Source organism: Dipodomys merriami, unplaced genomic scaffold (genome assembly GCF_024711535.1).
Source record: "Dipodomys merriami isolate MVZ:Mamm:240054 unplaced genomic scaffold, mDipMer1.0.p SCAF_1, whole genome shotgun sequence".
NCBI lineage: Eukaryota > Metazoa > Chordata > Mammalia > Rodentia > Heteromyidae > Dipodomys > Dipodomys merriami.
In genome coordinates, this window is record NW_027202270.1 from 47918922 (window position 1) to 47935833 (window position 16912).

At 34.5% G+C, this 16912-nt stretch overlaps 1 protein-coding gene across 3 annotated transcripts in view; it reads right to left on the reverse strand.

Annotated features, from left to right (window-relative positions):
• Window positions 1-7276: 7276 nt before the first annotated feature.
• Xirp2 (xin actin binding repeat containing 2) overlaps window positions 7277-16912 on the reverse strand; it is a 70433-nt gene continuing 60797 nt past the window's right edge. For 2 of the 3 annotated variants that reach the window (XM_070021593.1, XM_070021589.1), the window contains 2 exons: window positions 15791-15924; window positions 9156-9244 (listed from right to left, as the gene is read on the reverse strand). In XM_070021593.1, the coding sequence (XP_069877694.1) occupies window positions 15830-15924 (95 nt within the window). In that variant the 3' untranslated portion in view covers window positions 9156-9244; window positions 15791-15829. Of the gene's footprint in view, window positions 9245-15790; window positions 15925-16912 lie in introns of all 3 variants that reach the window. The other variant, XM_070021603.1, reaches the window with a different exon arrangement.

The window sequence follows — 16912 nt, forward strand, 5'->3', positions numbered from 1 at the left end:
AAAAGTGTTGATGTGTTGTCTGTTTTCAATGAAATCATGCAATATTTTCTTCCTTAAGTAGCTCCCATCTGCCTTTTAACCTTGGCTATATGAAGTGTTACACTTCACTGTGGTACAACCTGACCACAAAAAGGATAAAGGCAACTATATAGGAGCAACTCAGAGCTGCACTATTTGTAATAAAACATGCTTTCATTGGACATTTACTTTAGAGAATTTCACAATCTATCTCAATTTTATTTTTACTACTTCTTGCACACTTTGGCTAAAGATTTTTCTTACATTATTAGGAGACATTAGTAAACCATGAGGTGACAATTCTGAGCCCAGAGTGCCACTATTTCTCCTTCTTTTTCCTTCTTCTTCTCTCTCTTCCCCTCTCTTCCCTCTCCTTTTCCCTCTCTCCCATGTATCTCTCCTGCTTCCTTCTCCTTTTCCTTTCTATCTCTCCCTTGCTGCCTCCTCCTCTTCCTCCTCTTCCTCCTCCTCCTCCTTCTCCTTTTTCATCTTCATTTTCTATTATTATTATTATTATTATTACATGCTTGAAATGGCCTACTATTGTGAGAATGAAACCCAACTTGTATAGGGTGTTCCTGCCAAGTATAGTGTAAAACATATTTCCCAGCAGAATCATGGACACTTAAGTGAGGCAGTAAAGAATAGCACAATTACATAGTTGAGCTAGAGAGAGACATCTACAAAAAATTTGAGTAAGAATGAATGGACCATTTTTCAGGCTCTGAGGACTCAGAGGCCTGTGTTTATGTTTTGGATGTCTTGGCCAACTCAATTCCATTTAGGTCCTAAACCCCATTTTCCCCCAAAAAAGCTACAGCTGTGGCAAAAATTTTAACCTGTCATGGGACTCAGCTACTCTTAAAATGAAGTTGCACTTAGCCCTTAATTTTTGCTGCACCATACCCAGTGTTTTGTGTACAATCATTTCCAGTGAAATAGAATTTAACAATGGCCATTTTCCTTGCAACTGTGAGCTTCACTATCATTTCTTATATTTGATCATGGTACTAAGTAGGCATTTGCTTTTGTCTCTATGTGCTACTACTGAGAATTGTAACAATTGCACTGCCACCTTGTGCCCATTGTCCGCCATGCACAAAATAATTCAGTTCCCACTTAATATCCCATCTGCTTTCTTGGACCACTCCTAACACCAGCTGGTGATGGCTGTTTTCTCCAAGAACTAGATTCTGAGCAAGAGGTTAGGAAGTGATGGAAAATAAGCAGGATTAAACTGGAGTTGGTCTAAGAGATGCAGTCTCAAGTGAAGCATCAGTCAAATCTACAGAGACTTTTGAGCAAAAGTGAGTCTTTTTGTGCAAATTAGCCTTCCATTGAGCAGTAATTGTATATGGTTTAAATGTGGACAATTATCAGTTAAAGCAATGCAGGTACGGAGATAACTGATGAGGCTCTTCTGTGGATAGCACTACTACTGTGGCAATAACAAAAACGATGACCAAATACATTATAACAAAATGAAAATTTCATTTTCTACTTGCTTACTTTTATTCTGTCCTCTTCTAAATAAATTGTGTGGTTATGCATTTCCTGGGTTTCCTACACTGTAGTTGATTATTTTATATTTAATAGCTGTTTCTAGTCTGGGAGCTCTGTATGGAGAATACCATGACTTACCTATTTTTCTTCTTCTTATTATTTTCACTCTAACTATACATACCAGATGTTCCATGATACATCTACTGACTGGATATCGTGTTTATTGTTTAGGATTTCTATTCATTCTCCATTGATTTTTTTGTAACAAAGTTACTTCATTAAAGGATGATGGCAACTCTTAGAGATAGTTTACAAGTATTTACTCCAACTCTTCATTTGCATTTATAAATTTTTACTTAAAAGTTTTTTTTTTTTAGGAAATGCCTCCAGAGAAAAATGGTCCTTGTTTGGTAACTTAAAGTAGCCTTTCCAAAGGACCTTACCAATGCTGGGGCTAAATTGCTTTCAAATTATGTTTATCCAAAGTATTTCATGTCTGCTATTAGAGTCATTTTTCCAGGAACCGAGGCTCAAAAATTCTCAGTACTCTAAAATGCTTTCCTGGCTTTTATTCTGAATTTGGATATTATGTTTGTAAATTATTCTGATCCTCGTGTCAATTTAAATTTTTGATTATGAGGTTTTGCATTATCAGCACCTGAAAATTTCATGTTGTATTTAGAAAATACACCGGTTCATAGTAATGCAAGGAGAGAGAGAGAAAGGGAGAGGGAGAGAGATAGAGAAAGAGAATAGTATTGTATAGCTCTTTTATTTCAATATCTGTGATTATCATTTTAAAGTTCATATTATTGGCAATGGGAAAATGTTCCTGCTCTTTACCATTAAGTAGTAACCAGTAGCTATTACACAAAAGTTTTCTTTTTCTGTCCTCTAGTTCCTTGAAAAAATCAATGTGCCTTTAGAAATTACTCTAGAGATGTATATAGAAAACGAGAAGTTTGGATGAGTTATTCCAACATTCGTGTTAGTTGCATATTAAAGAATGGGTGGAACGTTTGGAATCGTTAGTTTTCCTGTACTATGGGAAAACAGTTCTAGAAAAGGACCCCAATTCTGTTCAAAGGACTGACTGTATTGAATCTGCCCAAGACCATTCTGTACTGCTTTCAAAGAGACAGAACATTTTAAAAAAGATTTATTAAATGGGTTATTCTTGAATAAACAATGCACAGTCCCTCATTTGCTAAAATCTGTTATCACACAATCTTCTTTCAAATGATATTTGGTCTGCCCCATTTAATTTATTTTCAAGAGAATTTTGTTCCTAGAAATATTAACTTTGACAGCATAAAGCTTTACAGTATGCGGTTTTGTCATATAAGTCCCAAGTGAAAAATCATTGAGACGTTATTGCAGAATACTAATAAACAGGTTAGTTAAAAATTTTTAAAAAGGCTGGTGCCGGTGGCTTATGCCTGTAATCCTTGCTACTCAGGAGGCTGAGATATGAGGATCGTTGTTCAAAGCCAGCCCGGGCAGGAAAGTCCATCTCCAATAAATCACTAGAAAACCGGAAGTAGTGCTGTGGCTCAAGTGCTGGCCTTGAGCTGAAGAGCGCAGGGACAGCGCCCACCCCCAGAGTTTAAGCCCCACAACCGACCCCCCCCCCCGAAAAAAATTTTTTTAAGTTAAATGTGGTTATTGCCTGCTATGAGCTGAACAATGTTCATCTAAGAATTGCAGGTTGAATTCTAAAACATAATGATAGTTTATTTGGAGTTAAAGAGTTAGTTAAGACAAAATGAGATCGTTAGGATTGGTATGAATCTAACTGGTGTCCATCTGTGTACATCTAGACTTTAGACTTTTCCAGTCTTCAGAGTTTTGAGAAAATAAATTTTACTGATTTTAGTCACTTAATTTATTGGTATGTTATTTGAAAGCTAAATAAAATAACCTTGCCACATTGAGAAAATTCACTCAAATTTTTATTTGAATATTTACTTCCTAAACCTTATTATTTGGATGGAAGATCTCATCGTAATGCAAGTGAAGTTATTACTAAATGAAATTACATTTGGATTTTTAAAGCATATTTGCCTTTGTGTAAACTCCTACTTGTCATTCAGGAGAAGTAACCCATACAGAAATGATAATAAATGCTATTACTAATTTGGAAGATTAAAAACAAACTTTGTTGTTTAAGTGAAAAGTAAACAAAAAGAACAATATTTATATTCCTCACCCTAATGTAGATATCACTTTATGTGGATGCTCATCTTTGATGTAATTCAGCAGAAAACTGGGGTAAAGAGATTAACTGGGCAGATTCCCAAGAGAGGATTTTTTTTTTTTTGTAAAGCAAGAGTCACTTTTAGAAAAAGGATTGTTGACATTAAGGAACTATACTTTAGGAAATTATGTCACAAGCTTTTACAAATTACTTCACCTACAGAAACTTTTGTGTTATCTTAACATAAATAATTATAGAAACGATGCTATATCACTAAGAATACATGAAGAGTAGTGTAAAATATAATAATTCAATTTAAATTAAAAACTTGCTGTTTTAGATCCATAACATGATATTTTCTTGGCCAATTTTCACAGTATTTGATTATATTGTATAAAATGTATATTATTTTGTTTAGTATAACGTCTTCCCATTTCCTTATGAATGGTATAATATCATTCTTTCTGATGGATGAGTATAATTCCACCTTTTCTCTATACATCTGTACATTGGGGGCATCTGGACTGGTTCTATATTTGGGGTATGGTAATTAATGCTGCAATAAACATGGTTGTGGTGGTGGCTTTAGTGTATCCTTGTTTTTAAATGCCCAGGAGTGTAATTGCCGTGTTACAGGGTAGTTCTATGTTTAGTTTTTTTGAGGAACCACGATCATGCTTTCCAAAATAATTGAACAAGTTTAAAATAATACTAACAATACTGTTCTCTTTTGGGCACATGCTCACCAGGCATTTGTTATGGTTAGTTTTCTTAATAATGTCCATTATAACAGGGGTGAGGTGGAACCTTTCCTTTATGGTCAGAGAAGTTGAGCAGTTTATCATGTATCTATTGGCCATTCTTAGCCCCGTTATTAATTGGGTTGTTTTTTGAGGGTTTACTAGGGATTAATTTTTTGAGTTCTTTGAAATTCAAGTCCTTGTCTTCTCTTATTCTACAGTTTTTCTATTTAAATTGTAACCTATGTCCTTTTCCTTGCAGAATCTTTTAAGTTTGATGTAATCTCACTTATCAGCCCCCTTTTTATTCTGTATTTCTGGATTTTTACTTAGAAAGTTTTGGTCTGTGCCCAGGAAGCCTGATGTTTCCTCTACCCTTTCCTGTAAAAGTTTCATGGTTTCTGGTCTTGCATTGAGATCTTTGATCCTTTTTGAATTGATTTGGGTGCAAAGCAATATATAAGGATCTAGTTTCAGTTTTCTGCCTCTGTATATCCAGTTTGGCCAGCACCATTTGTTGAAGAAGCTGTATTTCTTCCAGACTTTCTCATATTGAATATTAGATGGCTACATGTCTGTGGGGTTATTTCTGGGTCTTCTATTCTGTTGCATTGGCCATTGAACCTATTTTTGTGTCATTACCAAGCTGTTTTCATTACTATGGCTCTGTAATAGAGTTTGAAGTTTGGTATTGTTATTCTTCCAACACTGTTCTGGCTGCTAAGGATTGCTCTTGTTATTGTGAGTCTTTCATTATTCTATACAAATTTTCTTTTTGTTTTCTCTATCTCATTAAAGAATGCTGTGATTTTGATGGGTATTGCATTGAATCTGTAAATTGTTTTGGAAGTATTGGCATTTTTATGATGTTAATTCTTCCAATCCAAGAGCATAAAAAATACAGGTTGCATATTTGTCTTCATTTGTAATATTCCTATAAATCTATAAGCAAACACACTGGGTGTTAAGCAAGTGGTGATAGATGAATGAACTGAAGTGTAATAGACTCCATGGAGAGTTCCAGTAATTCTTCAGAAAGACTAAGTCAAAATCCAGCAAAACAAGAACCAGAGAATGGGTACTTGCAGAGAGAGGCAAGGGAGAGTGTTAGAAGAATGAACAGAGGAAGAGAGTAGATACAGATAGGAATGCATTATATATATATATATATATATATATATATATATATACATACATACATATACATATATATCACAGAATCGAGAAAAACAAGGGAAGGAGTAGGTTTAAGGGGCAGGGAAAGATGTTGAAGGTGACAGATTAAGATGCATTGCATACATGAACTGCTTTGTTAAATGGCAAAAAATTCAATATATAACCTAAAAACTAAAAAAAAGTAAAGGAAGGGGCATGGTGGGATGGATGGGTGAGAATGTTCAAATGGGTGACATTGATCAAGAAGCACTGGAATACCAACTGCATTGTACAACTTCTTAAAGGAAATAAAAATATTTTCAAAACTATTATGAACCGGTTGTATGTTGAAGTCAAAGAGATTATATTTAGAAATAGATCCATTAAGTAAGTAATAAAGGCTAAATGAAGTCATATGGGTGGTCCTCAATCTAATAGGACTGGTGACCTTATAAAAAATTAGGAAAAATTTGTGGGAGCTTAACAAAATAATAACAATGTGAAAGCAAAGAGAGCAGCCTCAGAAAGAGCTAAGAGTACTTCCACCTTGACTTCGAGCTTCTCATTTACAGATCAATGAGAAAATGAATTTTTGTTGTTAAAGCCATCCAACCTATAAGAATTAGTTAACTTATACAACATAGGTCTCAGATATCTGTTGAGAATGTGCTAGCCAGAGGGAATTTGTTATACTTTCTAACAAGAAATTATTTCCAACACTAAATTGTACTTCAGTTTCCTATTTATAGAAAGTCAGCGGTTTGTGTTTAAGTAGAAGAATATGGCATAAGGTCTGTTACGTACATGTTCTTCCCAAATTTATGCAAAACCACTGATTGATATTCATGTATTTTTCTTGAAAAATCATCAAATATATTTCAATAAAGGCAAAAACAGTGGTAGTTCAGAAACTAAATTTTCAAAAGAATGGCTTTAGAACAAGAATAAAATATGTATCAAATGATACTTTTAAAAGTTGGTCAATTAAATTGTTGGTTTCAGATCTCTCCAATTTGTTGATGTAGGAACTCAGAGCTATAAACTTGCCTCTGAGTACTGCCTTTGCTGTGTCCCTGAGGAGCTGGGAATTTGTGTGTTCATTTTTGTTGACCATCATGCACATTTGAATTTCCTTTCTAATCTCTTCCATGACCCACTGGTGATTCAATAGTGTGCTGTTCAGCCTCCATGTGGTATAGGACTTTCTTTGGTGGCTTTTGATGTTGAGTTCTAAGTTAATTCCCTTGTGGTCTGACAGAATTCAGGGCATAAATGCTGGATAAGAAATGTAGTCATGTATATTACTTTGTTCATGTAACTGTAACTTCTCTGTACAGTATTTTTACACTAAAAAACTTATTTAAAAAAGTTGGTCAAGCTAGTGATTTAATTTTTAAACAGTCTATTCTTTGATATAAGCAATAGAATTACAATATGCATAATTAATTTAAGTAAATTTTGGAGCCCTTTGAGTTTCCATTTATTTTTGAGTATGGACTCTACATTATTCTGGAAGATAATTGTCTTTCATTCATCAAATGTTTATAAACTTATTCCATGATAGATTAATACAGGTAACTATTTAAAGAATTATAATAACTTTCATATCTTTCATAGTAAAAATAAAAGAATGAAAACTGACTTTGGTTTCATAATTTTTTCAAGATTATTCTTGTGCATACATGTACAAGCAAGGGTACATGTTTTTAATTGTTGGAAAATATACTACTTCATATGACAATATGCAGCATGAGAAAATCCACAGATGTATATTGATTTGCACACCAGGGGATTGAAATTTATTTCAGCAGAAATTATTAAGAAGGTATAAGAACTTGGAAAAATATCCACAGTAGAGAATCTCAACCCTGATTTCCAACATGAAAACCATGATGTAAATAAATAACCCTTGAGAAGAAAACATAGCCATAGTGCTTTATCTCTTCATTCCATTCAAAACAGGAGATTCAAATAAATTAAAAAAATAATTATGAGTTGCATTACAAGAAATATTCCATTGTGAAAGACATGAGAGTTGTGAGCAGTATGTTTACAACAACTTCAAGAAAAGATGATCAAAGTTTCCAAATCTTCTTTCCAAGAATATTTTCCTCTCAGTACCTGAGTGTGTTGCATCTGCAAGTGGCTGGACATCTTTCACTCTAGGTCACTGTAGCATCTGTTCCTTTTAATCTGCTCCTCTGCAGTAAGGTGTTTAGCCTGGTCCTCCATGCTGGGAAGTGCAGACTCCAATGCATGTTCAGGGTTCAGAGCATCAGAACCTCCATGTCCATCACCCTCAGTGTCTCCCATCTTTTCACTGCAGCGGTGCTTGACATCTTTCCCAAGTCCTCTTAAATACAAACAAGGCATGTTTTTGAGGTGATCGATGGAATCCATCAAATCACATTCAAAAATGTTCTCACTTTTCTTGGAAAAAGCAGTGATTTTCACAGAATTGGAAAAGAGAAAGCGTAAATTTCTGTTATTTGCATGGTTGTCTTTCATGTTTAAGAGGTTTTCTTCACAAGAGACTATGGAACTTTCACCCTGGAGGCCTGGATCTGAAGCTGACTGCTCAGGACTGCCAGCAGTCTCTCGGTCAGCGTCTTTCTCCAGAGCCGAACCTAGTACCTTCCTAGGATATGTCTTTTCAGACTCAAATATGCCAAGTAACTGAGAAATTCTAGATGTGTTTTCTAGTTTTTTAATGTGTTGTTCACATGCAGTGTCATTTGCTTTATTTGACAGTGGTAGCAGATGAGGAAATCCTAAAACAGATGTATTACTCCTGCAATTGTTCAGATATGAGACTGCCATGTAATTGTTATTATTATTTTTATTCAAATTCTCTTTATAAGTTTCTGGTGCCACCTCATAATCAGTGTTAGGAACCTGTAAAATGTTTGCATCATCAGATTCCTTAATGTTCTCATTTTTCTCCTTTACTTCACTCTGTACAACCATATTATGCCTGTCTCGAAGATCCACTTCACTTTTTCTCTTATTCTTCACCTCTTCAGCTTCATTCAGCCTATCTTGCACATTCTTAGTTTCTTCCTCCTTTTCATCATTTCTTGCTTCATATATGTTCATTTCTTTGATTCCTGTCATATCCTCTCTCTGACACATGTGGGTGGGCTGCAGGTACGGTTGCAATAAGGAAAGATTAGCTTGTTCTTGTCCTTTCTCTTCCAGAGCTTTATTAAGTTCTATCTGTAGCTCACTTGTAAATTCTGAGGAAACAGAATTGGCCACTGGAGGTGGCCACTTAGGTTTTCTCATTTTAATTTCTTCTTTCAAGGGAAAGTCTTTCTTAGGCACCTCCCTGCAAGGAGGCCAAGTGATCTTTAACTTTCCTCTCTCCCCTAGTTTCCTCAAATCATCTTTATCATCAACATCTAAATGTTTATCAGAATCAAGGAACAGACTGTCTGCTGCAGTGCTTTCACACACATTTGGTTCTTCATTGGGAATAAAGTCCACTAAGCTGCTTTGATTTTTGCATTTCCATCGATCTTTATGCTGTTTATGTCCAAAGCCTTCATCATAGTTTCCTTTAGATTTAAAAAGCTGTTTCAAGTGAGGTTTACAGTATATTTGTCCATGAAGTGATGCATAATTTCCCAAACTGCCAAAAAGAAAAGAAAATAATTAAAGTATCTCATGTATTTATTGCAATGCACAATAACTAGAAAATTATTTATTTTAGCCACATGCTCCAAACAAAAATTCACTTAGTAGCAATAGGAATAAACTTATCAATTGAACATTTCTGTTTGATGATAGGTACCACTGGTATCTTTTATGATACATGTCTTGTAGGTTTCATAATTTCATGATGTATATGAAATATTGACATGATAGATCTTATAGTAGAATGTACATGCCTTATACAATTATAATACTAATTTGTGCTAACTCAAAGATTGGTAAGGTGCTGCAATTTTCAAAAATTTTATTAAGTGAAGCCAGGCCCAAAGAAACATAGGTCCTATGGTTTTCCTTATTTGCAATAACTAGTATATATCTGGGACAATCAGAAAAGGTCAAAAGCTATGTACATATGACCAGATAAGATGATTACGTGAAATAAACTCCAAGATAGGGACACAAGTAGTTTTTTCTTTCTTGCTATTGTTACTAAAGTATCTATAAGGTACCATGTAATTTTTTTTTTGTTTCTTTGTATGTTCCTCTCCCAGGTGTAACCCCTGTTTTGACTGTATTTGATGTCGGTATAATTTGGGGAGGGGAAGGGAAAAAACAAAATGTTTAAATAGGGATACAGGTTGACTCATTGTAACAATGAGACGTACAAGACACTGTTGAACAACTAACTTTACAATTTAGGTGGGCGGGGGAGGAGGGCATAGTGTGGAAGTGGCAGGGAAAGGACTGTAGGGTAAAAACAAAGGAGGAGGCAACAATGTTTGATAAGAAATGTATTCATTACCTTGCTCATGTAACTGTAGTCCCTCTGTACAGTATTTTCACAATAAAAAAGCCTTATAAAAATTCTTAAGTGATATGAACTTTTTTTTTTCCAGAGCTGAGGACCAAACCCAGGGCCTTGCGCTCTCCAGGCGGGCACTCTGCTGCTGAGCTAAACCCCCAGCCCCACAAACTTTCTTGTTAGCTAGATTTTGAATCTATTGGTAAACTTTGTTATACCATAGTTTATCAGGCCTCTTTAGGGTGATCAACAGAATACTAATTTAGTTCAATGAATATCACTCCTAGAGGCAATAACACAACTTTGAATAACCTTGAATCTACCCGTATAGGATATGCAGGACTTGAAATTCATGGAAAATATTGGCAACAAAACTGACAAGCAATATCTTATAAATACATTGGAAACAATAGCCAGAAATAAAAAAAATTTAAATCCTTATCTTGGGGTTTATTTTGCTTAACATCAACTTATCTGACCATTTCTGCTTGTCTCAGACATATACTAGTTATTGCAAATAAGGGAAACCATGTTGGTATAATTTGTGGAAGGGAAGGGAAAAAACCAATTGTTTAAATAGGGATACAGGTGGACCCATTGCAACAATGAGATGTACAAGATGTTATGTTGAAAATGAACTTTAAAACTTTGGTGCTGGGGGGGTAAGAGGAGAGGAAGAATGGGGGTTGGGGACTGGGGGGGTGGAGATGGGAAGGGATGGGAAGGGGAAACAAAGGAGGAGGCAACGATGCTTGATAAGCAATGCACTCATTACCTTGCCCGCGTAATTGTAACCCCTCTCTTCGGTATTTTCATAGGGCTAATGACAAACCACTGCTAGCCACAAGATGAACAAGGTGATTTCAACTATAGATGAAGCAGAAGGAGGAGTGAAGGTGTCTGATGGGTCTAAAAATCAGAACCACTTCTAGTAAACACCACAGAGAGAAATTGTTACAAGTGAAAGGATTTTGTTATTTGAAGTAGGCAGAGTACCAAGGTACCATAATAGGAAAGAATGAAAAGCATGGGGAAGCTGAACTCTCAAAAAGGATCCCCTAGTATCCAGTTTTTGAAGATAAAATAAAGAGAGAGAAAATGTAAGAGGGAAATCGGAACAGGATAATCAAAATAGATATAACAAAAGTGTCTGAATCAAGATAAGGAAGTGAAAATGAGCCAGAAAAATCCTGCAATTGTAGGCATCTATTGTTGTTAGCGATGTATGAAAACTAAAAGAGGTAGGTCTCTGAAATAAGAAAAGCCTTAAAATCCTGAAGAATTGATAAAAATTATTTCTTATAATGATAAACAACAAAATCTAAGTAAAACGCTATGTAAAATTATTCTAAGGAAATAAGACATGCTCAAAAATTAGAAGAAACTCCACTATTTTAATACAAGCTTAAATCTTAAGAACATGATAAAAGTGGAAACAACACAAAAGTGACCTAAAAAGATTCACAAGTGACTTCAGAAATAAGAAAAAGTTAAAAATGTAGAAAAATAGAAATATCTCACAATAAAACTAAACAAATAAAAGAGAATGTTGAATAAACATAATAGTGCTTTAGAAGAAATGAATACAAAATTAAACACTGATAAAAAGAAATCATAAAATTGAAAGGATTTGGTGGATGGTAAATCATATTAAAGTGAGGAACAAATAAGCCATTGAATAGCCAAAAATGGTGTCCTGAAGAAGAAAAACCAAAGTAATAAAACACATTAAATATTGAATTCTATAATTAAGAAACTTCCTTAATATGAAAAATAGGTAATGACATTTTGAAGTGATTGCATAATTGACATTATTGACCCAGAATGACACAAAACTAAGTGCTAATTTAATAAATTACTAAACATTAAATGAAAAGAAAGTATATTAAGAAGAAGAATGTGTCCAAGGAAAATTTCCTCATCATCAGACTATTTCAACATTTTATGCCAGAAGAAAATAAAATAATACATTTAGAATACTTAGTGAAATAAATGAAAGTTACAAGGATCTTAATTTAAAAGCTGACTTTTTGCCATAAGCATAGCAGACCAAGTATTACTAGTATGTGAGAATTTACTGTATCAATGAATATTTTATGAAGAATCTAGTAGAGAACAAGCCTTAATAAACACAATAATTACACAGATGTCAACACCAGGATTATTGACAAACATTAATAACTTACTTCCTGAAAATTAAGATTAAATGAGGCACAGAATTAAACATGACATGTATGGTCTGTATGATTTGAACAGTAGCTGTAGTACTATAATGTAAACAATAGAGAATGGATGAATGAGACTAAGGCCATGCCAAAAAGACTCAGGAGACATCTCAATTAAGCACTCACTGATCAGGGAGAGGACAATTTGGTCTTTAATAAGGTTAACTGTTATATTTGATTGAAACTAATCAAACATAGCTAAGTTCACGAATCTATAAGGATAGAAATATTTCTTAAAAAATTGGTTACCTCCAAGGAACCATAAGAAACAATTAAATTATCTTGCAGGACAAATAATATGCTAATTGCTAAGAAAGGGAATAAGTTGATAATTCCATGAGCTTATTTTCCTTCCTACACCAAGTGTACCACTGTGTATTTACTCAACAGTAATAGGAAGTGTGTTTGTAGAAGTATCCTAAGAAGTGACAAAGATAACAGAATTAGAACACAGCATTTTACAAACATCAAAAGGTGAATGTAGTTATTATGTCTCAGCATTTGTTAAGATCACAGAATGAGAGATTAACAAACATGTATTTACTACGCTCTTCTCAACATTATCTTGAAGAAAGCATCAAGCTTGGATCTCACCCATCTAACAGTTTGGAACTGCAGAGGTTTAAGTCCTTAATAATACTCTGAGTGTTGTGAGTGTGAAATCAACAATTCTTGACAATCCTACAGGTCAAATATCCTTAGACCTTTCCAAATACATTTGAAGATAAAAATGGAAGGGGAATACATATACTTAAAAAAGACCAAAAAGGCATATCATTTTTTTGTTGTTGTTGGATGAAGCCTGAACTCTGGGCCTGGGCACTATCCCTCATCTCTTCAGCTCAAGGCTACCAGTTGGGCCACAGTGCCACTTCCAGCTTTTTCTGCTTATGTGGTGCTGAGGAATCAAACCCAGGGCCTCAGGCATACAAGACAAGCACTCTACCAAAAGCCTCCTTCCCAGCCCCTCAATTTTGTTTTTAAATGGACAAGGATAACCTGGTTCAAGTTGCTCATGATGTAATTCTATTATTCAAGCTGAGCTCTGAGGATTGTAGTTTGAAGCCATCTTGGATGAGAAAGTCTGTGAGACTCTTATCTCCAATTAGTCACCAACAATAAGCTGTGGTTTATGACTCAAGTGGTAGAGGGCTAGCCTTGAGCTGAAGACCTGAAGGCCAGAGCCCAGGCCCAGAGTTCAGGCCCCACCAAAAAAGAAAAAAAAGGAAAGGAAAAAAAGCTCAATGACAGTGCCTACACCTTGAGTTCAAGCCCCAGGACTGGCACACACACGTGTGCAAACCCCCCCCCCCACACACACACAATACATAAGGCTAAAGCAGTTGTATTTATGATGGAGCACATAAAAGAGGCTTCTGGAGTGGCCAGACTTTAGTAGTAATTGCAAAATACTCATTTTGTAATAATTCTACGAGTGTGGTTTTGTTTTGGTTTTGGTACAATAGGTATGCTTCTTGAAATACCAGTCATTGAATATATGCTTTTGGGCTCCTCATTACATGTCAGTCTTTACTAGATATTGGGAAGATAAGCATTAACACAATGATGGGAGCAAATCTAATTATGTTTGATTTAGTGAAGGGATGCTGCAGAAAATAGAGGAAAGAGACTGTGCCTATCCAAGGGGTTGAATCAGGCTTCATGGCTTATATGGTCTCCTCTGATGTCTGAAGAATGAGTGGACATTGGCCTTGTCTAGAGCTGAAGAGTGGTGAGAACAAATCCTACAATCAGAAAAACAACACTGGAACCAGCTAGATATGAAATAGACAACTGATGGTTTGGGGAAAGAAAAATGTATTTATTCTGCTAGAAAATTAACATGTAAATAAGCTGTAGTAGGAATGAAAGAAGTATTAGAAATAAGCAGGGATCATATCCTGAATTGGATTGCTTCTCAATTCACTCTTTAATATTACTTTTTATTAGACATGGAAAGCTATTACATATTTTAAACACAGATGTGACCTCAAGATTGCATTCTAGAGAAATAGTTTTGTGACGATTTGGATGTCACCATTGGGAAAGGTTGTTGGTATTGGTGGTAAGAAATACTGGAAAGACCACTTATATAGAATATAGAGTTATTCTACATGGAAGATGACGTGCTTGAAGAATAGCTAGACTATGAGGATGGAGAAATATGCACAGCTGGAGAAGTAATTATGAGTCCTATAATTACAGGATTTGATGATGGCTTGAATGTAGAAAATGAAGAAGAGAAGTGAATCAAAGATTACATAATGTGTTAGTCACTCAGTTAATATTAATGTCACTTACTGATACAGTTGTGTAGAGACACTGTCAGAGAAGCAACTTTGGTAGAGAGAAGATGAATCATATTAAGTTTGTCATACTGGGATAGAATAATATGTGGAAAAATATGCTAGCCCAAAATTATAAACATTTGATGCACAGAGGAGAAATTTGGCTAGAAGTATAGATTTCAGAGTCCTTACAGCATGAATTATAATTTATGTCATGGGAATGGATAGGATTCAATAGAAAGAATAGAATAGGAATTGTAAGAAGAATAAATTCCCATAACAGGATTCTGGAGAAGTCTAACATGTTGTTACAAAGAGAGTCACCCACACAGGTGCTTTAGACAGAAAACTCAGAAATAAGAAAAAAAATTATCCTGTGCTGTCATGGAAACCAAGGGAAAAGGATGTCACAATGAAGGATGTTTGACAGTGTCAATTAAAATCAGAAAAGCCAGAATCTGAGAGATTCACATTAGATTCAGCAAATAAGTCCCATTTTAGCATCTCAACTTACAGTCATACTGAGTGTCACATTAGTTTAAATGCATTTTCTTCAAGAGATTTGGAAAACGTGTGCATTTGGAACTGTGTTGACAGGGTACTTCCATTGTTTCAGAGAATAAAAAGGTTCCTCTGATACTCTAAATTTTATTTTTAATTTATATATACTTTAGTTTTAATATGGGAAAACTCTAACTTTTCAGTGGCTATCGTATTCAAGATTTTATTAGAAACACAGCTAGGTCTATTCAGTTAGAGACACATTCATCTTTTTCTTTATTCTTGCACATCAATGGAAACTGAGTAAGGATAGAAAGAGCCTATCCTACAAAACAAAAATACTTATTATCTGCTCTGAACAGAAAATTATTACCAATTCCTTCTCTAGAGTTCAGACTTTAGACTAAAATGCTAACTTGAAAATACTGGATTCCACCATAATTTTGAAGTTTTCTTAGCCATGTAATTTTTATGTTTAAATAAAGGGTACCTCTTGATTTGTTTAGAAAAGCAAGCTTCCAAAAGGAGAAATGGTCTAGATAACCCAAGTGATAAAAACAGAGCATGAGCAAATCCCTTTGTGTAGTGGTATCAACTGGTGATAGCAGCTTAATCTGGAAAATACTGCATCTCCCTAGAGATATGATATTGTGTGTACATTGACAGATCTTTGAATATTTGTTCCATGGGCCACAAAACATTTTTACCTCAGTTTACTGTTGCAATGGTGGCATCGAAAGCAGGATTTATGAAAACTCTGCTTGTCTGCTACTAGGCACTCCATGGGATAAACTGTCTTTTGACAAAGTATACATATTTCCTTGTCTTGGAGAGGCAGTTTCTAAAAATAAAAATTTACAAAAGCTTGTATGTATTATATATATATGATATATGACATATATATCTATCCTCAATTACAATGTTAAAGACATGAAAAAACAAATATTTTAATTGGCCATGCAAATGAAGTGGAAAACCCTAAGACAATTATCTTCATGCTGCTTTTCTGAATGAAGACGCTGTTGTCATTAGTTTGGAGGATCTGGTACAATGATCAAAATTAGTGTAGTATGTCAAATGTGTCTAAACATTAAAATTTCATTTTAAGTAATTATATACAAGCAAAATATCCTCATTACCATTTAACGTAATATCTATATCTATATCTATCTATATATAAAACTCAGCCATGGAGAAACCTGAGAAAAACCCTTATCATTTTAAGAAACTGAGCTTTCCATACATATATAGACTTATTTATAACTTGTTCCAACATTTTCATTGTTTTGAAGCATTCTGGATAAATCTTTGTAAAGTACATAGGTATTTTTTAAGCCAAGGTCATTTTACATTTGTTTTATTAGTTTCTTATCAACTTAGATTTGTGATACCAATACTATATATATAATGGAACTGGAATATGTGAAAATTTTCAGGGGCCTTTTTTCTCAATCTAAATGGCTTTAGATTTTAGACTCTTTGAGGTCTCACATCTGCTTTTCATAGTCCTCGTATAATCCATAACTTCTTCGTTCATGTAAATGTTAATCTCTGTAAATAATAGTTGGTTACATGACTAACCAGTACTTGTGTTGTGGTTTACCACTGACACAGAAAGATGACTTAATATCCCTTTTGATCCTTATAGTTATCATGTGAGAATAATTAAGTTTTTACACTAGTTACCTGTAAGAGCAAACATACTTATAGTCCTTTATAAAACGTAAGTATACTTTAGTGTCTTAGATACTCAGTCTAGAGTAATGAGAGTAATTTCTTGATTATTTGGTTCTAGGGGGAACAAATTTTTATATTTAACATTATTTCTT